Source organism: Caretta caretta, chromosome 10 (assembly GCF_965140235.1).
Source record: "Caretta caretta isolate rCarCar2 chromosome 10, rCarCar1.hap1, whole genome shotgun sequence".
NCBI classification, from domain to species: domain Eukaryota; kingdom Metazoa; phylum Chordata; order Testudines; family Cheloniidae; genus Caretta; species Caretta caretta.
Window position 1 is genome coordinate 34,138,072 of NC_134215.1, and position 23,615 is coordinate 34,161,686.

The 23,615-nt window shown below is 59.6% G+C and overlaps 1 protein-coding gene across 2 annotated transcripts in view; it reads right to left on the minus strand.

The window, feature by feature from the left end:
- CORO7 (coronin 7) overlaps positions 1-23,615 on the minus strand; it is a 184,473-nt gene that overhangs the window by 11,838 nt on the left and 149,020 nt on the right. For both annotated transcript variants that reach the window (XM_048867848.2, XM_048867847.2), the window contains exons 10-25: positions 17,595-17,649; positions 17,075-17,132; positions 15,695-15,840; positions 13,184-13,279; positions 12,306-12,446; positions 11,231-11,339; positions 10,810-10,985; positions 10,070-10,178; positions 9,043-9,129; positions 8,452-8,594; positions 6,849-6,953; positions 6,447-6,532; positions 5,312-5,453; positions 4,204-4,293; positions 625-741; positions 322-457 (exon numbers count right to left, since the gene is read on the minus strand). In XM_048867848.2, the coding sequence (XP_048723805.2) occupies positions 322-457; positions 625-741; positions 4,204-4,293; positions 5,312-5,453; positions 6,447-6,532; positions 6,849-6,953; positions 8,452-8,594; positions 9,043-9,129; positions 10,070-10,178; positions 10,810-10,985; positions 11,231-11,339; positions 12,306-12,446; positions 13,184-13,279; positions 15,695-15,840; positions 17,075-17,132; positions 17,595-17,649 (1,796 nt within the window). The remainder of the gene's footprint in view (positions 1-321; positions 458-624; positions 742-4,203; positions 4,294-5,311; positions 5,454-6,446; positions 6,533-6,848; positions 6,954-8,451; positions 8,595-9,042; positions 9,130-10,069; positions 10,179-10,809; positions 10,986-11,230; positions 11,340-12,305; positions 12,447-13,183; positions 13,280-15,694; positions 15,841-17,074; positions 17,133-17,594; positions 17,650-23,615) is intronic.

Genomic DNA, 23,615 nt, shown 5'->3' on the forward strand with positions numbered 1-23,615 from the left:
GAGACACCAGCCTGGGGTGCGGACCCTGCCTGCCCAGAGCCTGGCAAGGACCCCCAGATCCCTCCCCCTGCCCACCCTGAGCCCAGCAAGGGTTTGCCGGTCTGATCAGCCTCAGCTGGGTCTATGGGTCCTTCTCCCAGTGCCACATAGCTGGGGACACCTCCTCCCCTGAGTGCCCTCACTCCACCCCCCGACGCTGGTGCGTGTGGGGAAGAGGAAGGTGCATGGGACCCACTCTGCATCACCCAGAGGCCAGCCGCCACCTGCGCTGCGCCCGGCACTCTGGGCCCCTCCGCCTCCCATGGCCCTGCCCTCACCCACCTGGCGTCATGTCCTGGGGCTGCAGGCTGATGGTGCGGTGCTGCCCATCGGTGCCCGCGCACCAGGCTGCGGCGGAGAGGGCTGGCTCCCAGCACACTGCAGTGGCTGGGTAGATGTCGTCCTGGAAATAGTCCTTCTGCACATGGGAGGAAGGCCGGGGTTAGGGGCTATGCTGGGTGAAGGGGCTCGGCCTGGCCAGCCCCCTAAGGGAGGGGGCAGGCAGCACGGCAGGGCTCGCTCCTTGGGGCTCAGACTGTCCTGGCCCAGCCCCCCGCGCAGCCCAGGGAGTCCGATGCCACCCACCTTGACTCGCGGGACCCTGAAGGCGACCGGCTCGATGGAGTTCTGCCTCAGGCGCAGAGCCCTGGCAAAGTCCACCTCCCGCACATCGCACTCCGTCTTGGGCAGGAACACAAAGCCCTGGGAAAGCAGAGAGGGAGATGTCAGAGTCCCCCAGGGCCTGGCAGCACCAGCCCTTGGGGGCCTGGCCCCTGTGAATCTCACTTCTGGGGCACTGGGGATACCGCCGAGTCATGCTTTCTTCCTCAGCGAGGGGCAGAGATGGCAACGGGGTGACGGACCCCCAGGAGAATTGGCGGCTGTGATTGCAGAGCCATTGGCCATTATCTTTGAAAATTCGTGGCGAACGGGGGAAGTCCCGGATGACTGGAAAAAGGCTAATGTAGTGCCAATCTTTAAAAAAGGGAAGAAGGAGGATCCTGGGAACTACAGGCCAGTCAGCCTCACCTCAGTCCCTGGAAAAATCATGGAGCAGGTCCTCAAAGAATCAATCCTGAAGCACTTGCATGAGAGGAAAGTGATCAGGAACAGCCAGCATGGATTCACCAAGGGAAGGTCATGCCTGACTAATCTAATCGCCTTTTATGATGAGATTACTGGTTCTGTGGATGAAGGGAAAGCAGTGGATGTATTGTTTCTTGACTTTAGCAAAGCTTTTGACACGGTCTCCCACAGTATTCTTGTCAGCAAGTTAAGGAAGTATGGGCTGGATGAATGCACTATAAGGTGGGTAGAAAGCTGGCTAGATTGTCGGGCTCAACGGGTAGTGATCAATGGCTCCATGTCTAGTTGGCAGCCGGTATCAAGTGGAGTGCCCCAAGGGTCGGTCCTGGGGCTGGTTTTGTTCAATATCTTCATAAATGATCTGGAGGATGGTGTGGATTGCACTCTCAGCAAATTTGCGGATGATACTAAACTGGGAGGAGTGGTAGATACGCTGGAGGGGAGGGATAGGATACAGAAGGACCTAGACAAATTGGAGGATTGGGCCAAAAGAAATCTGATGAGGTTCAATAAGGATAAGTGCAGGGTCCTGCACTTAGGACGGAAGAACCCAATGCACAGCTACAGACTAGGGACCGAATGGCTAGGCAGCAGTTCTGCGGAAAAGGACCTAGGGGTGACAGTGGACGAGAAGCTGGATATGAGTCAGCAGTGTGCCCTTGTTGCCAAGAAGGCCAATGGCATTTTGGGATGTATAAGTAGGGGCATAGCGAGCAGATCGAGGGACGTGATTGTTCCCCTCTATTCGACATTGGTGAGGCCTCATTTGGAGTACTGTGTCCAGTTTTGGGCCCCACACTTCAAGAAGGATGTGGATAAATTGGAGAGAGTCCAGCGAAGGGCAACAAAAATGATTAGGGGTCTGGAACACATGAGTTATGAGGAGAGGCTGAGGGAGCTGGGATTGTTTAGCCTGCAGAAGAGAAGAATGAGGGGGGATTTGATAGCTGCTTTCAACTACCTGAGAGGTGGTTCCAGAGAGGATGGCTCTAGACTGTTCTCAGTGGTAGCAGATGACAGAACGAGGAGTAATGGTCTCAAGTTGCAGTGGGGGAGGTTTAGATTGGATATTAGGAAAAACTTTTTCACTAAGAGGGTGGTGAAACACTGGAATGCGTTACCTAGGGAGGTGGTAGAATCTCCTTCCTTAGAGGTTTTTAAGGTCAGGCTTGACAAAGCCCTGGCTGGGATGATTTAACTGGGAATTGGTCCTGCTTCGAGCAGGGGGTTGGACTAGATGACCTTCTGGGGTCCCTTCCAACCCTGATATTCTGATTCTATGAGGCCGTGTTCAGGCAGTGCTGCTGGCTCCCTGGCGCTGCCTACTCAGGGCACAGGATTTGTGCAGGCTCCGTGGCCCTCTGCAGAGTTACAAAGCAAAGCGAGAGAGGAAAGGCCTGAACCACCAATGAGATGCAGCCACTTCTGGTGTGGAACGTGGCAGCTGATTAACAGCCCAGGAAAACAGCATGCAAATAAAGAAACCTGACAGTCATTTGACACTGCAGTGGGGCTGAATGGAGGCAGAACATCCTTACCCCAATTGGAACAGGAGCCCAGCCTGGCAACCTGACCCCTGCAAAAAGTGCCATGGGGTAGAACACAAAGGATGGTGCTGTCCCCTGGCCCCACCCTCTCCTCCTGCTTCTGCCTCTCCCCAGAACACTCTCTACAGCACCCTGTGCCACAGGGCTCCTGGTGCAGTCTGGGATGCCTGGGTTGTGAAGGCCAGGTGCCCAAAGCCCACGAGAAAGACCCTGCCCCCATGGGACCGGTCTGTCGGCTGCCTATGTGGGCAACGCTCACCATGCCAGCCCCTGGGGCTCAGCACGAGGAAGGGCAGTTCAGGGGTTCAGAGCCTCCTTTTCTCCCTTCCTGTGCCACGCCCCACACTATGGAAAGCCAAGCCCCCGGGCGCACCTCTAACCTGGTGCCCGCCCATGGACCCCCATGCCCAGAGGGGGATGTGGAGCTCCTGCCCACCGCCGGCCAGCATGCAGTGAGAGGGACGACTGCAGTCTCCAGCAGCCCGGGGGGCGGCTGCCAACCTGGACTTGGAGGGCGGGGCTGGGGGCACTGCCCAGGAGGCTTCCCCTGCACACACAGGTGGGCAGCTCCACCTGTCTCTGGAGCGGGATTCCTCCTGCACTCGTAGCACTGTGTCCCTGCACTATGCCCCCTGGCACCACACGTCCCTCGAGCAGCGGTGGCGGGGAACTGCTGCTCTATAACGCCCCGGCACCCTGGAGATAGTGACTCCCCTGGACGGCCACTAGAGGGCGGCTTTGCACCAGCTATACAAGGGAGCGGAGTGGCGAGTTCCCGGCCGCAGGACTGGCAGGGAAAAGGAAGGGGTGAGGTGGAGGTGGATCTGTCTGGGGATGTGGTCCGGTCTCCTGGGGAAGGGGTTACAGGCTGTCCCTGGGATACTGAGGCCTGGACTGGTCAAGCCCTGGGGAACGTGTGATCGGGGACAGCCCTGCATGGGGACCCATGGGGCGCAGTGGGCTCTGCCAACACTAGGTCCCGGCTGTGCCCGCTCTGCCATGCTCCGATGCAGCGACGTGGCCTGGACCATGACTGTGCCCCTGATGTGACAGAGCCACCCATGGCCTGGGGCCGTTCGAGCCAGGACAGCTGACACGGAGCATTCAGGTCTCCTTGCTCGGGCGGTGGATGCAGAAATCGCCCCCAACCGGCCACAGGGATATGGGCACCCCCACCCCGCTGGAGCATGCACAGACCAGGACTGAGCCGGGGATCAGAGGCGTTGGTGTCTCTGTGCTCGTCAGCCATTGGGAGATCCGACTGTCCCAACACAGCCAGCCGGGACAGCTGCCCCATCCACCCAGCCTCGCAGAAACCTGCCGCCAGCCAAGGAGGGCAGCAGCAAAGGCAGGCGCTGCCAGGCCACCCCCAGGCCTAGCTCGGCTGGGGGAGGCCAGGGTACACACTGGACACGCAGAGCCTGACTGGGGGAGGCAGGAGCCCTGCCTTTGTGAGCGGGCAGCTGGCCTGGCACTGCAGAGGTGACCCTGTTCCCTCTGCCCAGGGTCCTCTCCCCGCCAGCCCCGGTACCTTGTGTGGGTCGCTGGAGGTGAAGCTGTTGCACTCCAGGAAGAAGGGCGCCTCGGGGACCACCTCGTAAACAAAGACTCTTGTGTCGCCCTAAACACCAAGGCCAAGGAGAGTCGCGTGAGGGGAGAGCTGGCGACGTATGGGGTGCGGCCAGGCCGGGCCAATGTCGGGGGCAGCTGCTGTGTCCCCCTGGTGCTGTCATGGAGGTGTGGTGTGTGGTGAGCCAGCCAGGATGCAGCAGCCCCATGGTGACATGGGGAGGGAGGCAATGGGCCGTGGGGAGGCTCCCGGGCGGGACCCAGAGGAGGAGCAGCACCCAGCCCTCCAGGGCCAGCTGCAAGGAGAGCACGGCCTGAAGCCTGGCCGCTGTGGGACGGAGCCCATGGGGCTGTCTGGGCCAACAGCCTCCCAACAGGGGACCCAGGCAGGGAGCTTCTCCCCCATACAGGAAGACTCCACTCCATCATCCTGGGGCCCAGCCCTCTGGAGACCCCCTGCTCCAAACAGAGCATGGCCACTGATGCCCCAGCAGCCGGGCACAGGGGCACTCCCTGCTGGGCTGCCAGTCACTGCTTCTCCCAGGCTCACACCCATGTGCCAGGGCCCTATGGGACAGCCAAGCTGAGACTGTACAGCATGGCCAGCCACGCAACCCAGCCATGTGACCAACCCCCCGTGTGGTCCCTCTGGGGAGGGCATGGGTGCCGTGCAGCTCCAGGGACTGGCACGAAGCTAGCAGGTCCACACCCATGTGCCAGGCCCTGTGGGACATGCAGAGCCCAGACGCTGCTCAGGCCTTTCTCCAAGGCCCCGGGCTCTTCGACTGCCCGTTGGCCCAGGGCTGCCCCGCTGGTACTCCTGGCACAGCCTGAGGCCTGGCAGCTCGGCCAGGATGTGCCACCTGCAGTGACAATGGAGAGAGAAGGATGGGCCCTGGCGGTCTGAGCCCTGGGAACACCCCAGTCACGCTCCTGGCTCCGCCCGGGCCTCGCTCTGCAACTCACCTCCAGGTTGGCTACTATGCCCAGCCCCCGGCAGGGCTGGCGAGGAGCTGGCAGACGCCCTGTCCATGCGAACTGGCTGAGCTGCCCCGCCTCCAGACACTCACCTTGCCGGTGAGGAAGACCACGCTGGTGTCCGGGTCATAGAAGGGGATGAGGGTGGAGGGAGCTGTGTCGATGCTCAACACCGCCAGGGGCCCGGCTGCCAGGGACGCTGCGTCAGACAGGTACAGCTGGCGCTCGCTGCGGCTGTGTGGAGAACATGGCACAGATCAGCGGGACACGTGGCCAGCTCACCACACAGCTGCCCTCGTCCTCCTCGTGAGGAGATGCTGCTCCCTTGGCGATCCCATTCCTGGGGCACTGCCATGCCGGAGGCCACGTGGGATGGAGGCTGGCTCGGTTCAGGCTGCGGCTGCCTCCCATTCAAGATGTGCACCGGACCCGGCAGGGGAGCCTGGACACAAGAATTCACAGGCCAGGCAGCAGGGAGATGGCAACAGCGCTAGGGTGTTGACCTGGTGTCTAGATAAAGGCCAGGTGCAGAGTAAGGCAGATGGAGCTGGCTTCAGGGCCCAGGCCTGGCTCCTGGCAGGGAGATCTCCTGCAGAATGGCAGGTGACCCTGCCTCCTGGGCCCCTCGCTGGGGCCACCTCTCACAAGGCTCCCACCTGGTCTCCAGGGACCCCCTGGGGCTTCCTCCACAAACCGGCCCCAGCATCCCAGGGAGTGCATGGCCCCCTGGGGAATGCAGCCCCGTGGGGCGGCAGGGCCAGCGTGCAGCAGCGGTTTAGGACAGGAAGTGAAGCCCTGCTTTGCCCACCAGTAACCCCTGGCTCCGCAGGGCGAGTGGAGCTGGGGTCCCTAGCAGAGCAGTCATCCAAGCTGGGACTCTGCAGCACAGCCAGCCAGGAAGTGACTGCGCCCCCGGGTGGTCCCTCTGGGGAGGGCGTGGGTGCCACGCTGCTCTGGGCACTGACACGAAGCTAGCATCCCTCGCTCTGGAGCCTTGCCCTGTGGAGCAGGCGGCACAGTCTGGCTGAGGGCATAGGCCCTGCTGGGACCAGTGATCAGTGCAATTCGGAGCCACCTGGTGTTCAGCTCCACGGCCTGCATGTGGGGTCAACTGCCGTCTTTCCCCCAGAGGCGGCTGCACTCCCAGGACCATGGCAATGGACATTATCGCAGGGCCGTGACCTGCGCAGGTGACCGATGGCCCGGGGACGCAGCGCCAGCCCTTACCTGTCGAAGCCAGACACCAGCAGGTAGTGGCCACCACAGACCCAGACCAGCCGTGCACCTCGCCCGCCCTCGGGGCCAGGGCCTTCCTGTTGGGGGGAGAGAACTGTGACTCCCTGGCCTACGCCCCCAACACTTCTTGTAGATCTGCCTCGACCCTGGCCGGTGGCAAAGGGGAATGGGCTGCGCAGGGCAAATTCGGGGTGGGACTGGGAGCCAGGAGTGGGAACACACGACTGGCTGGGCACAGCAGAGCACACTGTAGCCCACTCCTACTGCTGCTGGCCAAACACCCACCCCAGGGACCCCTATGCCCCGCAGCCAGCTCTCTCCTGGTCCCCCCATAGCCCTGGCTCCGTCATGCCCTCCCCTTCACCCCCCAGGAGGAAGCGACCGACCCCTCACCTGCTCGGGCTCCAGGGACTGGCGGGGCGCATAGACCCGCACTCTGCCATCCTTGCTGACTGTAGCCAGCTTCCGGCCATCCGGACTCCAAGCCATGCTGAGGATCTGAAAGACACCCGCGGCCTGTATCACACATGTCCTGGCCCTGGGCACCGGCTGCGTGGTGCTCACCGAGCATGGTAAGCAGGGAAGGGCCTGGCAGCGATGGGGTGGGCAGGCTGGGGCCCCAATCCAAGCTGTGACCGTGAGGAGCCGGCTTGGGAGAGGCTGCCGGCTCAGCACTGGAAGGGTTAAAGCAGAGCGGGGCATGGATCGTGGCAGGGGAGGGACCTCTGGAGGCAAGGGGAGAATCAGCAGGGGGCCCGCTAGCTGAATCAGCCTGTGCGTGCTGGAGAAGGGGGCCCAGCCCCACGCCAGGACAGCCATGGACCTACTGTGGCTGCCTCTGCCAGGCCTCGCTCCCACGCTAAACGCATGCCAGTTTAAACCAGTTCAGCTACGCCAGGCTCCCTCCTTGTGGCCCACGTCCAGTGTGTCCCGCGCAGCCTGGCACTAGCACGGGGACGTGGCTCTGGGCACGCCAGGCTGGCCTGCGCTCCTGAACCACACCAGCTGGGGACAGGAATCCTGAGGGCATGCAGGGTGGGATCCGGCCCGGCAGCCCCACAGACAGAGGGGCTCCATTAGCTCAGGTCCCAGCCCCCCTCATGCCCACAGGCAAACAGTGCTGATTCCCACCCCCTGCCAAAGCAGTCCCATCTGTCCTGAGCCCTGTCCCAAGCGCGGGGATCGGCCGTGGGCCGGGCCCTCCCAGCACCGCCGCCATGAGGCTCGGTGGTTCGGCTGAGACATTGGCTGGCATGGCTGCAAGCTGGCAAAGGCCGGTTAGGATGCAGTGCCTCTGTTCTGACCATGCTATCCCAGGACTCAGCGCTGTGGGGGCATGGGGCACATGCATTATCAGCGCTGCTTCACAGTTCGGCTCCTGGGCTTTCCGCTCACACCCTGCCTTCATCTAGATTGACCCTGGGATGGCGACTGGAGGTTATGCCCCTGCAGCCTGAGCTCTGCCTGGTGCTGCCCTGGGCACGCGCCAGCAGCCGGGACGGGCAGGTGCTGCAGCCCAGAGAGTCAGGCTGGTCTGGGAGCGGGCCAGTGCTGAGCTCATCTGGAAGGATCTGGCTGGAGGAAGCTACCCCGCTGCGTGCGTCTCTGGGCTGGCCCCTGGCGCACGGAGGGCTCACACGCCCCAGCTGCCAGACACAAGCTGTCCCCTGTGTTCTTGGCGCGCTCGTCTGGCTTGGCGTCCCGAGGGAGCACTCTGGGACTGACCATCTCTCAGGAGGGGTTTAGCTTTCTGAAGGTGCAACCCACAGCGGGCTGCGGGGGATTCCCATCTCCGCGGCTATGGCCGGCTGCAGATGTTTATGCATTTTAAAAAGCCCTGCGTATTTCTCCAGCAGCGACAGCCCACGTCACTGACTGCGCCCTCCCCTCCCGCGTGGGCTGCGTGGGGCTGTTGCAGTGTGGGGGAGCTGCAGGCCTCATCTGCCTGTGGTGACTCCTTTTCCTGGCCCTTGCCCTGGCCTCGCTCGCCCCCTACCTGCTCTCGGTGCCCCCTCAGGCACAGCTTCTCCCTGCCCGCCTGCAGGTCCCAGATCCGCACGCTCATGTCGTAGGAGGAAGAAGCCAGTATGTCTGCAGCCAGGGGGTGGAATTTGAGGGAGTAGATCTTCTCCGTGTGACCTCGGGGAAGAGAGAGAGGAGATCTCCGTGGCCTGGCGTGGGCAAGGGAGCCAGGGTGCGACAGGCGCTCTGTTCAGAGCCCCCAGCGTGCGAAGCCCAGAGCAAGGAGCCAGCGAGCCCGGGCTACTGAAACCAGGCCTGGTTAGAGGGACAGAGCGGTGACGGAGCCAGCACCCCGCCAAGGGAGCCAGCCAGCTGGCAAATCCTGGGGCCCTGTTTCTTCAGCAGTGACACACTCCCGTCCCCTCCGGATGGTTTGCTCTGAAGCCCCAGCTTAGAGATGGGCTCATCGGCTTAAGGGAAAGCTTCGCTCCAGCACAGCATGACTGTGGGGCGGGCCAGGTAAACCCAGCCGGCAGGCCAGGCACTGCAGCCCGCCATGGACAGAGAGATGCACTCGGAGCCTCTCCCTGTCTGCCAGCACCACAAACGCTCCCACAGCCCTTACCTCTGAGCATGGTCTCAGGCTCCAGCAGCGTCTCCTGCAGCCCTCCTGGGGGGACTCGCCACAGTCGGATCTTGGCATCGTCGCCAGCTGAACGCCCGAGATGGCCGAACAGAGACAAAGAATGAGCCGGGTGCTAACAGCCTCTGCCCCTTGGGACGCTGGGGCCTTGGGCAGGCGAAGATCAGGGATGTCAGCTGTGCTCTGGGAAGGACAAGGGGCCGGGGCAGCAGGACGTCCCGAAATGTGCCCACACCCCAAGTGGCCCCCAGCATGTTTTAAAAACTGCTGAAACTTCATTTTCAACCATTCCTAAAAATCTCCCCCTGGCATTTCCCAGAGATTGCTTGGCCTGTTTTAATCACCCGCTGAAATCCGGCAATGGCAACCACACTTCGGAAACGTGCGCATTCTGCTGGACTCAGTGGCATCAGCCTCATTTCACAGGAACCCTGTCCTGCAGCAGTGACTGGCCCGTGGCTACCCAGCATGTCAACAGCAAAGCTGGGACTAGAACCCAACCCGCCTGACGGGTCCTGATACAACCACTAGACCACCTGCTCATGCAGCGATTACCGAAAAGATCAGGAACTCACTAGCCTATGAGAGAAGATCCAGCAGTAACGGGGAACAGGGGGACTAGATCCCAGGGCTGGGAATTAAGAGATTCTACTCCGGCCTCTGCCACCTGGCTGACCTTGGGCAAGGGATAGAAACTGTGCCTCAGTTTCCCCACCTGTAAAATGGGATTACACAGATTCCATTTGTGGCTGAGGTGGGGGAAGGTTTTGGGGGCTTACTGAAGGTCTACAAAGCGCATTGGAGATCTGTGGAGGAAGACTGCCAGAGAAGGGCAGTGAAGAAGGACTGCTGATCTTAACAGTGTGTCCTGCGGGGAGGGTGGGGGGGTGAGAGCACCGGGCAGCCTTGGACATGGGCCTGGAATGAGGAGAGTTCTCATCACACAGCCCCACACCTGCAGCTGGCAGCGAGGAGCTGGGCGTTAGGGGAGGTTAGAGAGTTCACGCACCGACTGCGAGGCGCTGCAGGTCGAAGGGGTCCCAGCAGAAGTCTGCGACCGGCGTCCCATTCTCAATGGTGGGCACGGACGTGTCGGGGAGCCGGCCCGGCTTGGAGAGCTGCAGCAGAATCCCGCAGTCAATGCAGCGCGGCAGCTCCATTACCTTCACCCCCATCCCCAGGTGTGCCGCAGTGGGGAGGATGGCACCTCGCTTCCCCTCCCCGCCGTCTCAGCACCACCCTCCCCAGGCCACGCGTGATGAGCCACAGTGGCAGCAGTGTGTGGGCGACAGTGCCCTCTAGTGGCTGGCTCGCAGAGGGGATTACAGACCCACTATTGGTACCACCTAGACGAGCGCCCCTTCAGGGCAGGCTGGCAGGGCTGGAGGTTTTGACGCCAGAGTTCTCACCCCACATGCGTGATCTCCTTGGGGACATGTCCCTGCAGCACACTGAGCTGTCAGAGTGGGGCCGGCTGTGGAGAGCCAGGCCCCACACCAGGGAGTCCAGCCCCACTGGGTCTCCTGCGTGATTCCACAGCGCCAGGGGCTGGGCCAGCCAGGGAATGCAGTCTCAGCAGCGCCTCCAGCCGCTCCCTTTGGGCAGCGGGCAGCAGAGCAGGCCAGGGCTCTTTCAGCCCCAGGGTGGCAGGGTGGAGGCACTCTGGCAGGGAAGCTTGCCCTCCCAGGGCCCACCCCGCACCCTTGCCGTGGCACGTCCCAGCAGCGCCCAGCCCGACCGCGCACCTACCTCCAGCACGGCGATCTGCCCACCTGCTGACAGCAGCGGGACAGCGACGCGCAGCCGGTTGGTGCAGATGCCGTCGCTCTCCCCTGGCGTGGTGAGGTTCAGCCCCTTGAGGTTGGTGATGTGGGTGCCGCGGGGCAGCAGCGTCCCCAGGGTGTGACGGAACTTTGAGCTGGGCCCTGTGGGGAACGAGGGCAGGAGTGAGGGATTTGCCCCCAACCAGGGCAGGGCCTCACGGACCATCCCCAGCTCTGGCTGCCCGCCTGGGCCGAGGAAGAGCCAGGCGCCAGCTGCTGCTCCTCTCCCTGCCCGTCTTCCAGGATATGGCAGAGTGCCCTGGGCGTGGCAGCCACCTTGTGCCTGGCTCCAGGCTGCACCCGCCTAGCCAAACGCCCGCGCCCCCCAAGTGGCCGCTCCCACTTACCCAGAATGCTCTGCAGGGACTTCTGACTAGGGCTGGCGGTGGAGAGAGATGGGGCTGAGCTGGAGGGAGAGCTCAGGGAGCTGGGGGGAGACGAGAGGCTGCTGCCCTCCTGTGGGGAAGAACGGACCCCACAGGGAGTCAGGGGGTTAAACAGCCTGGCCAAAGCCCCTGTCCTCCACCCAACGCAGCCAGGCAGGGAACCAGCCAGTGGTCAGATGCCAACCCAGGGGCGATGGGAGCTGCAGCTCCTAGGAGTCATCAGGGGATGGCAGGTAGCTGGGAGAATCTGATGCTGGGCTAGAACAGCCAGGGGCTGCTGACTGGATTGGAGGGTGTTGGCAGAGCTGGGGGGCAGAGCTGGAGGGCAGGTCGGGATTGAAGGGTGTTGGTAGAGGTGGGGGCAGGGCTGGCAGAGCTGGGAGCAGGGCTGGTAGAGCTGGGGGGCAGGCTGGGATTGGAGGGTGTTGGCAGAGGTTGGGCATGGCTGGCAGAGCTGGGGCAGGCCTGGCAGAGCCACAGGTAGCACTGGCAGAGTCGGGGGCAGGTCAGGATTAGAAGGCATTGGCAGAGCTGGGGGGCAGGGCTGGCAGAGCTGGGGGGCAGGTCGGGATTGGAGGGTCTTGGCAGAGCTGGGGCTGGAAGGCTGGCAGAGCTGGGGGGCAGGTCGGGATTGGAAGGCATTGGCAGAGGTGGGGTGCTGCCAGTTGGGATCAAAGGGGCAGCGTGTGGAGTTATAGTGCTCAGACCCTGGCAGCGATGTGGCATCCAGACCTGCCCCCGCCCCCCACAAGCCTTTCACCCCACATGACACTAATGCTCCCCCCCAACCCCTACCGTGGCTGTTTGTCACAGTCCTAGCCTTGCAGCTGCTATGGCCATGCCCTCACTCCTGTGCTACCCTGCACAGCCCCGCCCAGGTTCTGGGGTGACTGCCCCACGTGCCCCAGGCCAGGTGTACCCCACGCCCCAGTGCACGCTGGGAGTTTGGCAGTGCCCCAGGGATGTGTCAGTGTGTGGGACCCCGAGGCAGCCCCTGCCCTGTGGGCTGGCAGCTCCAGCCAGGCCCGGCACTCACGCTTCTGTCCATGTCCCCAGAGCGGGCGGCGAGATGCTGGGCAGCCGGTGGCACGGGCTCCTCACGTCGGGCAAGGGGAAACAGGCAGGAGGTGAAGGTCTCCTGGGGCCTGAGGGCGGGGTTCAGGCTCATCTTCTCCACCTGATGGACAGCAGCAGAGGGTCACTGCCCAGCACTGCGGCTGCCACCCCAACCCCCCATCGCCCCCCAGGGGGCTCTCTGAAGCCTGCAGAGGGCAGCGCTCCCCAGAACGGTCACCCAGGGGGCCAGGACCCCCAGCCTGCTCTACATGGTGGGGGGGGTCCCAGCACTGCCACCCCCGGCTCAGTGATGGTAGGAACAGACAAGGCGCTGACTCCAAAATGCCACATCCTGGAGACCTGCCCTGGCGGTGACCAGCCTCATCAGTGAATGCCACGGTAGCACAGTTGCCTCACACCCCCGGCATCAATGTGAGGTGGCGGGGCTCACACCAATGGCACCAACGGGGGAGGCCTCACCCCAAGCACCAACAGGGAGGCCCTTGTACCCCAGTACCAATGGGGGGGACTCACACCACTGGCACCAACAGGCGGGAGCTCACACCCTGGCACCAACAGGGAAGACCTAGTACCAACAAGAAGCCTTCACACCCTCAGCACCAATGGGGGGGCTTATATCACTGGCACCAATGGGAGGGCCTCATGCCACCAGCACCAATGGGGGGGCTTATACCACTAGCACCAATGGGGGGCAGGCTCGCACCCTTGGTACCAATGGGTGGGAGGGACTCACACCCCCGGCACCAATGGAACGGTAGCAATGGAGAGAAGCTGTAGAAGTGCCTCTCCTCGGGCACCCTGGGTCTCCGAAGGCCAAGTCAGCAGCTGGGTGGGTACCTGCTTGTTGTCCCCTGCCCACCAGCCCTGTGCTGACACCGCGGGGACAGGCCCAGTGGAGTCTGGGAACAGATCTTCGTGGAACTCCTGCAAGGACTGGAAGAGACACAGGCTGTAAGTGGCGCTGAGTGAGTATGCACCAGGGAAGGGCTGGCATGATCTCGCCCCCCGGCAGGATGATCCCAGTGAGCATGAACCCTGTGCGGGCATCCTGGGGCCCTCTTATCTTGCTCAGTGGAACATCCCCTGAAGCTCCCTGGTGCGGGGAAGTCCTGGCCGTTGGAGGGAACTGGGCAGGACACAGCCTCTCTGCATGGAGCTCCCTAAAGCGGCCTGCTATGCCAGGGGATTTGCACCCCGACCTGGAGTCCCAAACGCAGCCTCCAGCTTTCTCCAGGAAAGGAGCAGCTGCAAAAACCAGACAGGGGGCCACTTCTGGGGCTTTGCACCCTCTCCCCCTCAGAGAATTGAGGGTCCGCAGCTCCCCCACCCTAAGTCAGCCCCCCTGTGCCTGGGAAGCCTCCCACTGTGCTACAGCTGTTATGTCCAGCGGGCCTGCAGATGCTTCGGCCCCCCGGCAGTGACCCCCTCCTCCTCACCAATCCCTTCAGAAAGCCCCACCTCACTGTGCCAGGTCCATTGGCACTGGACCCCTGTGCACTCAGCACAGAGGGGGAGCTGACACAGGAGTCACAGGGGTTTCCTGTCCCTGCGGGATGCCCCATCGGGTGCATGACTTGAGGCTGGCAGACAGGAGCTCTGGTCCCAGCCTTGCTCCAGGTTACGGGGTGACTGTGCCAGCAGACACTTCTCCAGAAGGGGGGTCCAACAGGGCAGGCCCCTGGTTGTAAGGGGCCCAGCTTACAACACCTTGGGCCTTATTTTTAGAAGTGCTGAGTGCCCAGAACTCCACCTGATGGAGCCGCTTTGAAAACCAGGCCCCAGGGTCTCCGACTGGACAGTGAACACTGAGCCACTCCGAATCGGAAGCCGTGTTTGACAATGTGCACCGCCACAGCTCCATGCCTTGGTTTCCCCAATTGAAAAATGGCCCTGATACAACGTAGCTCCCTCCCCAGGGTGTTGGAAGGGGTCACTCATTAAAAGGGCCTTGAGAGAGCCAAGAGCTAGAGAAGGGGGAAGTAGGAGGGTGTGTTAGACAGCAAACAGGGGTGTGCCCTAGACAGCCTGGCACTGCAGCCCATCTCAACTAGCTAGCTGGGGTGGCAATGCGGCCCAGTGGGTGGAGACCTGGGTTCCATTCCTGGCTCTGCCACTGGATGACCTCAGCCTAGTCACTACCCCACCTCTCTGCCGCAGCTTCCCCATCTGTGAAATGCAGGTAATACTTTGCAAAGAACGTTGAGATCCAGTAAGGAAAAGTGTTTCTAATGATTATCCGTGTTTGATTACCCCTCCTCCACAAATCAGTCAAGTTCTATCCCATCCTCTGAGCCATTTGGATGGGACCAGACCGGTGCTATGAAATAGGGCAGTCTCTGGCTAGAGACAGCTGCTGGTTCATTCAGAAGAGGAGAGTCAAAAAAAGGAGTCCTATGAACTGATGGCTCGGGGTGATAAATAGACTGCAGCCAAAAGGTGCATCGTTCTGCTTCGGGGGCCAGGAGCAGCCTGGGGCACTTGGCGGCTGGTCGGACGGAGAGCTGCTCGCAGTAGATGGGTTTAGCTGCAAACTATTTGGAAATGTTCAACTTGTTTCTGTTGTGTAGTTAGATTTGGGGTGGTGGGGGGAGTTAAAAACCTCGGTAACATTTCTGAAAACTATTTTTCAAATTCAAGTTTTCCCACAAAACGTCTGGTTTAAAAGACGGGCCGTTTTGGGGACAAAACATTTTCCCACTCAAAAAAGGCCCCAGCCAGCAATGTTCCTCTAATTTTTGACAAGCCGTGTGTGCAAAAAATTTCTTCTGTGCAAATTTTTGAAGCAGTGTTCATATTTGTGTGCCATGAGGCAAATGCGCCCAAGCGAATAAAATGCTTATACATTATCCCTTTCCCCGCCTTGCCAGCTAGTAGAATCTGGCAGTGTTGATAGATGGTGGGCAAACAATGTCAAAAGTCGCCCGTAAATGATATTTCAGCCTGGCTCCGTTCTAGTATTTCATTTTTTGTGCGCGCGGGATTTCACCATGTGCGCGGGGTGTAGGATCTGTGTGCGTGTGCACACACGCACAGCTTAGAGGGAACAGTGGCAGCCAGGGAACTCCCCCCGCCAGCTCCAGGGCTCAGCACTTGCACAGGAGGGTCATTGTGGAGGGGGGGTGCACGGTAAGACTCAATCCTGCTCTTCAGTACCCAGGGCAGCTGGATGCACCTGCCCCCTGGGGGTTTGCGGGGGACAAGCTGAGCCATGTGCTCCTGGGAGCGAAGGGACAGAGCACGGCTCAGAACCAGGTCCTGAAACGGTTAACGTCATCCTTCGGACTCAGGCTGGCCTGGTGGCACAGGGCCGCCAGATATCCTGAGACCTCCTCCATGCCCAGGGCTCACCTTGCGGGGCACCGTGTAGCTGATGGGAACAATGAAGCTGTCGGTCAGCTGCAGGACTCTGAGCACCTCGCAGGACATGACGTCCAGCGCCCGCTTTGGCACGAGGGCGGCGCCCTTAGCCTTGCCCTCCATCAGATACTGGGTCACTAGCAGGAAACGGAGACACGGTGTGAGTGGGGCTGCACTGCCCATCGCCTGGAGGGCGGCTGGAGAGGCCGGGCGGCCTGCGGGACTATCAGCGGCTATTTACTGGCGTCGGAGCCATCTGGGGTAAGCACACGGACCCCAGCCCTGCCAGACCCCAGTCAGGCACAGGCCTTTCCATTACGTACTCGCTCCAGCCCCACTGAATTTGGCCCTCGGGCACTGCGGCTCGTCATGCTTTCAAACCCAGCACTGCCTCGCAGACTTGTCGCTCGCTTGACATCCGTGCCCAGCGCAATTACAGACCAAGATCCCCAATCAGCCATCCCGGGGCATGGGCGGGAGACCCTGGCACGCTGACCCAATGAAACCAGGCAGCAGCTGTGGGGGCAATCAGGGTGCCTCAGGGCCAGTCTAGCACACAGGCAGCCGCGTGAGAACTCTTGAGTGGTCCCAGAGTTTTCCCCGTCCCAGGCCAGCCCCCGGGGCCCCTCATACTGCGGCTAGGTGATCCCCCTGCCACTGGCTGGCGTGGCTCACTGCGCTGCCATAGGTGGCCCCGGACATCCGGGGACCTGCTGGCTCTTCCCCCACCCCGGGTCCAATTCTCCTAGGACTCTGTTTCCAGGGCAGCCCCTCCAGGAACCTGCTCCCCAAGCATGACCCTGCGTGCCCTGCAGGCTGCACGGCCGCTCCATTAGCAGGCCTCCTCCCTGGCATTCTTGGTTCCTGCCCGCCCCAAGCCATCCCCAAGGACAGGGGGTCCACTGTGTTGCCCAGCCACTCCCAGCGCACCCCGCACAGGGGGTCCCACTGAGCAGCCCCCTGCCTGTTGCGCCCACGGTGACTGACTGAATTAATCGGCCAGGCATACCCTGGGGGTGTGGCATAGCACTGTGCCCTGTGTCAGGGACTGCCTGGGGTCTCACCCATTCCCTGTCACCAGGTTTGGGTCCGGCTCAGCCCTTAGACTATACACAGCTCACAGCATTCTAGGACGTCCCGCGGGTTATTGGAGCGCTGCTTGGGTGGACTGAGCCCACTGGATAATATCAGAGGGTCCCTTGTGGGGGCAGTCAGGAGGACCCCAATACCCAGGCCTCACCCCAAAGAAGCGGGCTGCTTCCCCTCTGCCATGTCAGCCCTTCCCACAGCCTGAGAGCAGTCCCCAAGGCACCCCAGGTCCCACGGAGCTTGGGAAGGGGAGCGCGGGGTGGCCGCTAGATGGAGACTCACCCGGCATCAGGGCTGGCAGCGAGGGGCACACTTCAAAGCAGTAGAGGAGATTTTCACCCTGAAACAGAGACAAGATGGCAGGGCCCAAACGCCCACACAGGCCCCGGTCAGGCACAACGGGCTGCCCCCGCCCGGGCTTGGCACCGCTGCAGCCACCTCTCGCCTGGACACACCAGCCGCCGTGGGGCCAGGGAGCAGGAGGCTTCAGGGACAGTGAAATTCTGCTGCCTCCACCCCAGGGATGGAGCGAGACCCCTCGCCTGGGGATACCCCATAAGGGGACAGGGCAGTGACGCCCCCCACTGGAGTGGACTAGCAGTGCACCCAATCTCACCTAAGGGGGAACAGAGGGGTTTAGAAGAAGGGGGCCCTGCTCAGCTGAACCCCACCAAGGGAACTAGGGAGGAACCATACTCCTGGCCCAAATGCTTCGGAGTGAGAGCCCCAAGGCCCCCAAGGAGAGCCCCGGCCCCCCACGACAACAGCTGCAGCATGGCCCCCCTGCTCTCCCAGCACTCACCTTTCCAGCCACCACCAAGAGCCCAGTGTCAGGGTCCAAGAGAGGGATCGCCGCCCTGAAAGACAAAGGGGCCTGGTGAGGGGAACTGCTTGGAGCCAGGCCTATGGATCAGCCATGCCGCTGCTGGCACCCACGGAGGGGCCCCAGCTCCGCATGCACCCGACCGTGCCAGCCAGCAGGTCGCCACGGGCAATGCCAGCAGAACCCTGGGCTTCTCAACTGGTCTGTGAGACGGCTCCCCAGTGGGGAGCGGCCCCAGTGCAGTGGCCCAGGGCATGTTCCCCAGCAGGGTGCAGCGCCAGTTTTTCACTTTGGTTCTGACTCCCCTGTTTTTTCCCTCAGGCCCAGGCCAGCCGAGCGACCAGCCACAGGCACAGGGGCACGGCCAGACGCTAGCCCTCCCCATAGGGGGCTTTCCCCGAGGGAGCCGGGGGCAGCCCAGGGGGGTCGGGAGCTGAGGGCTGGGCTGACAGCCTTTGCCCGAGTTGGAAATGGACAAAAATGCACTGAAGTTGAAAAGCTTTGAGTGAGCTCCTTATATGGAGATTGAGATGCCGGACACAGCAGCCGGCTGCAGCCGGGGGCGCTGAGTGCGCCGGAGGGATGCGGGAAAGGAAAGGGAGAGGCAGATAAAAGCTCTTCAAAGAACCTCAGCACTCCAGCCTCCTCAGTGACCAGCTCCCAGCGACCATCCCAGCGGGGCCCAGTCCCAGGCCGGTGCCCGGACCGTCCCCGCAAGGCTGAATCCCAGCCCGGCGCCCAGACCGTCCCAGTGGGGCCCAGTCCCAGCCCAGCGCCCGGACCATCCCCGCGAGGCTGAATCCCAGCCCAGCGCCCAGACCGTCCCAGTGGGGCCCAGTCCCAGTCCAGCGCCCGGACCATCCCCGCGAGGCTGAATCCCAGCCCGGCGCCCAGACTGTCCCAGCGGGGCCCACTCCCAGCCCGGCACCCGGACCGTCCCGTCCCTGCCAATTCCCCCAGTCCTGCCCTACAACCCCCCGGTCCTCCAGGCTTGGGTCCAGTCCATGGCTATGCCATGGCCCCAGTCCTGCCCTGCCTCCCACCGATAATCCAGCCCCAGGTCGCACCCACATCCACAGCTGTGCCGATGCCCCCAGGTGCCGGGGTGGCGTGCAGCAGACTGAGACCGGTGCTGCGGCGATACAGCAGCTGGTGTTAAACGTGCAGCAACCACTTTTTCCCTCGGCGGCAAGATTTCTTTGGAAACGTTTCTGTGCCAGGCCAGAACCAGCCGGCTGCATTTCCCAGGGTGCTGGCATCAGTGCTGCCATGACATCGCCCCCTGCAGGGCTTGAGGGAAGGAGCTGGGTGCATGCCAGAGCCCCCATAACCAAGAATCACAGCGTGACGGACTCCATGGGCCTGAGGGGGGCCAGGCGGTGCCCTGGCTGGCTGCCCTGGCCTGCCTACGCCTGAAGCTGTGGTGAGAGGCCAACTTCCCCATCTGAGCCTCGTGCTCTGAGCAACGTACAGCACCATCCTGGGGGCACCACCCCTCCCCAGCAGTGATCAGAGGCTGCCCGGAAGGAGGCATGCTGATTGCCCCCATCTGCGCTGGCATCACCGGTCAGCCAGCCCCCCACCCCTGACACCAGCTCTCTGAGGGCGATGCTGGCGCTCGCCCTGCCAGCGTCCCCTGCAGTGTATTACCCAGGGTGCTGGCACTCCAATCCCACCACCTCACAGACTTCAGCAGGCTGCACCACAGCAGCCCCCCCCCCCCCCCCATGTCCAGCACCTCACAGGGAGCTTCCGGAGACATGCCCTGCATGTCACCCCTCGCTGCACGGCACAGCTTGGGCATCGCCCCGAGAAGCCCCTCTCCCTGCCCCAGCCTGGGTGCCCACTCTTCAGACCCAGCAGGCAGCTTCAGGCACTTCGCCCAGCCACCCGCCAGCACAGCAATGCCAGAAACAGCATGTGGGCACCAAGGGCCCTTGGTGTCGGGTGCCAGGTGCACTCCCTGCCCCCTGGCAATGGTGGTGGGGGTATTCACCCCAGCTGGGTCAGGCTGCAGGGGAGCCACATTGGCATTTGTCTGGGCTGGAGGGATTTCAGGGTCAATCCCCTCCCGCTGTGTGATTGCTTCTCCTTGACCTGTCCACCATGCCTGCTCCGGAGTGGCCACCCCCGTACTCTAGAGCCACTCTGCCCCCTCTCCCCCACCACAGAGCTCCAGCTGCAGGGGCTGGGCAGGGTGGAGCTTTGCCAGCTCCAGAGTCCTGGAGAGCCCCAGATGGCATGATTGCTCCCCCACGCGAGATGCTGGCTCCCAGGGAGAGGAGCCAGTCCCTGTCGGTGGGGGATGGCACAATCTCCCCTCCCGCAACCCCTGTGGTGGCAGACCTGCCTGCAGACACCCCCAGCCGGAGGAGAGCCCCATCACTCTGTGGGGGTCAGATTGAAGATGGGGAGGGAGGGTGGCATGGCCCCACCCCTACCCTGGGCCCCATCTCCCAGGGTGATGTTATTGACATGAACTGTAACCGTATAGATCATTGTTGCAACCACTGTTATATATTTGCAGCAAATATTGTACAAAGGTTGTCGAGTGAGGTGTCTATGAGAAGATTATGATTTGCTGGTTATGATTATGATATGTGTATGCATGTATCATTTTTATATTTGGAGTTATAAATATTGGCTAGGTGCTTGTATCTCAATGTGTTTGATTCTGAGTAGCACCAGTGAAGCATTTGGCCATCTTACTGAGAAGGGACTCTTCAGATTTGGCACCCAATCAAGAAACACTTAACTAACAATGGACCTTGGGAGACTCCAATCCACATGAGAAGTCTTCCTGGAAACGTTCAAGGTAGCATGTGAGCAATGGCAGCTCTCCCTGTAAAGAGTCATGCATGGACATGTGACTTGCCCATGTGGCTACAAACTCCATCTTATGCTCAAATAAATTGGTTAGTCTCTAAGGTGCCACAAGTACTCCTTTTCTTTTTGCGATTACAGACTAACACGGCTGCTACTCTGAAACTCCATCTTGTTTCTGTGATTTTGCATAGGAGAACAAAGGGGTTTCCGCCCACAAGAGAAAGAATATAAAAGGCCCTGGAAACCCCTCTGTTTTGTCTTCAATCCTGCTTCTTACCTCTGGAGGAACTTTGCTACAAACTAAAGCTCTGAATAAAGGACTGAATGACCCATCCAAGTGTGGATGTACTCTAGAGACTTGATTTGAACGTGCAGTTTATTCCATCACTGCTACAAGCCTGAACCAAGAACTTTGCCATGACTGTATGTAATTGATTCCCTTTAACCAGTTTTAGCTCTCGTCTATATTTCTTTCTTTTTATGAATTAACTTTTAGATTCTAAAGGATTGGCAACAGCATGATTTGTGGGTAAGATCTGACTGGTACATTGACCTGGGTCTGGGGCTTGGTCCTTTGGTATCGGGAGAACCCTTTTTTCTTTTACTGGGGTATTGATTTTCATAACCATTCACCCCCATAAGGAGCGGTGCTGGTGGTGATACTGGGAAACTGGAGTGTCTAAGGGAATTGCTTGTATGACTTCTGGTTAGCCAGTGGGGTAAAACCGAAGTCTTCTCTGTTTGGCTGGTTTGGCATACCTTAATAATAAAGGACACCCAGCCGTGGGCTGTGACTGTCCTGCTCTGAACAATTTGTCCTGAATGGATACTCTCAGTAGTGTCCTGCCAGAGGCCGCATTGTTACAGTGGTGTAGTCGTGCTTGGATACACATTACCACAGGTTAACTGGGTTTTTGGATCAGTCAAAACTTGTCAAAATTTAATTTTGATATTGGAGAGTTTAAGGGTTAAAAATCAGTTACCGTGAGTGATCCATGATCAAGATCCTGACAGAAAAAGCCTGGAAGAATTGTGCTTACAGAGAGGGTTGTATTTTAAGCACAAGGACCCAGAGCAGGAACTGAAAAATCTGTTAATTGCCAGTGATAAGGAAGCAGACCCAGCGAAAATGCTTGCAGTGAGAAACCAGCAGCTAGAACTTGAACAAAAGCAAAAAATAGATGATATGGAAGGAGAAGTTACTGAAAGAACACCTGTGTTTTGAACATGAACAAAAAATGGCATATATTCGATTGCAGGAACTAGAAGCTAAGTCTAAAGAGGACAGACTTAAGCTCCAACTCAAGAGAATAAAGGAACAACAGGAACTGTATCATACTGAAAATCCAGTCCCTCTCAACAACAAAGATGGGGATAGAATCTATCCAGTTTGTAACAATGTTGGTATGTTGTTTGACTCTAAGCAGTTGTCTGTGTGTAACCATTTTTTCCCCCAACACTGCCACCTTTTATGTAAATGCTTGCACTGTGAGCTCGGGTTAAGGTAACCCCATAAATTGTGTACAGAATGTAAAAGTCAATGGTAAAAGCTGTTTAGGGCAAATTACAGATTCTAACATCACTCTTGTTAAACCAGATCATGTCAAATAGGAAGATTATTTACCAAATGAGAGTCTGAATATTGTAATCCTCTATGAGTTTACTGTAAGTGTGCCGTTAGCCAGAATCCATCTTGAATAGAACGGTGTTACACATGAAGTTATAGCTGGTGTAAGAAAATTATTACCTAAGGATCTTTTGATTGGGGATGATATTAAAGCTTTGTTCAGTCAATTGACATAAACCAGTCACGGGAAAGAAATAATCCTGAACCTGTGTCTATTAGGGGCAAGGATTTGCCTGTAGAGGGTTTCTCCAAATGTTTGTCTGAGGAAGATGGTTGTTTGTCTGTGCAAAGAAGCAGTGCATATGTGGAAAAAAATTCTGAGTGTCTGTCTGGTATCTCAGAAGTGAATCTGGCATTCGATAAGGCTCAGGAAGATGTTTCTCTAGAGCAAATTAAAATTTATTCCATCACTGCTACAAACCTTAAACAAGAACTTTGTCATTACTGTATGTAATTAATTCCATTTAACCAGCTTTAGCTCTCATCTGTATTTCTTTAGATTTTAGATTCTAAAAGATTGGCAACAGTGTGATTTGTGAGTAAGATCTGACTGGTATATTGACCTGGTCTGGGGCTTGGTCCTTTGGGATCGAGAGAACCTTTTTTTCTTTTACTGGGGTATTGGTTTCCATAACCATTTATCCCCTTAACGAGTGGCACTGATGGGGATACTGGGAAACTGGAGTGTTTAAGGGAATTGCTTGTGTGACTTGTGGTTAGCCAGTGGGGTAAAACCAAAGTCTTTTTTGTCCGGCTGGTTTGGTTTGCCTTGGTGTGCATAAAAACCCCAGCCTTGGGCTGTAACTGCCCTGCTTTAAGCAGTTTGTCCTGAATTGGCACTCTCAGTTGGGTCCCACCAGAACCAGCATCGTTACAATTGGGAGAAACTTTTTTCTTTTACTGGGGTATTGGTTTTCATAACCATTCACCCGCTTAAGGAGCAGTGCTGATGGTGATACTAGGAAACTGGAGTGTCTAAGGGAATTGCTTGTATGACTTCTGGTTAGCCAGTGGGGTAAAACCGAAGTCTCTGTTTGGCTGGTTTGGCGTGCCTTAATAATAAAGGACACCCAGCCTTAGGCTGTGACTGCTCTGCTCTAAGCAATTTGTCCTGAATGGATATTCTCAGTAGTGTCCTGCCAGAGGCCGCATCATTACAAGAGAGCAAGGAGATCGGGCAGCTCTCTCTGGTCTCAGCACAGCTCTGGGCCCAGTTGTCCAGGGCAAAGCAAAAGGCCCCTGGTTCCCTGTCCACGTGCCTGGGGGACTCCTCTGCCCCACAGCCAGCCAGCAGAGAGACCCACACAGCTAACCCTCTGCACGCCGGGACCCCAGGCTGAATGAGGCCACGTCCCCAGAGCCACGGCTGGTGTCAGCCCCGGGCTGCGACAGGGCAAAGTATTGCAACACTCCGCCTGCTATGTGTGGGAACGGCGCGGGGGTCACTCCAGGTGCAATGCAGCAGTGACTGAGCTCAGCTGGTGCCAAAGGGCAGGATGGATGCTCTGCTGGCGGCTTATTGGCTGAGCCCAAGAAACAGGCACCTC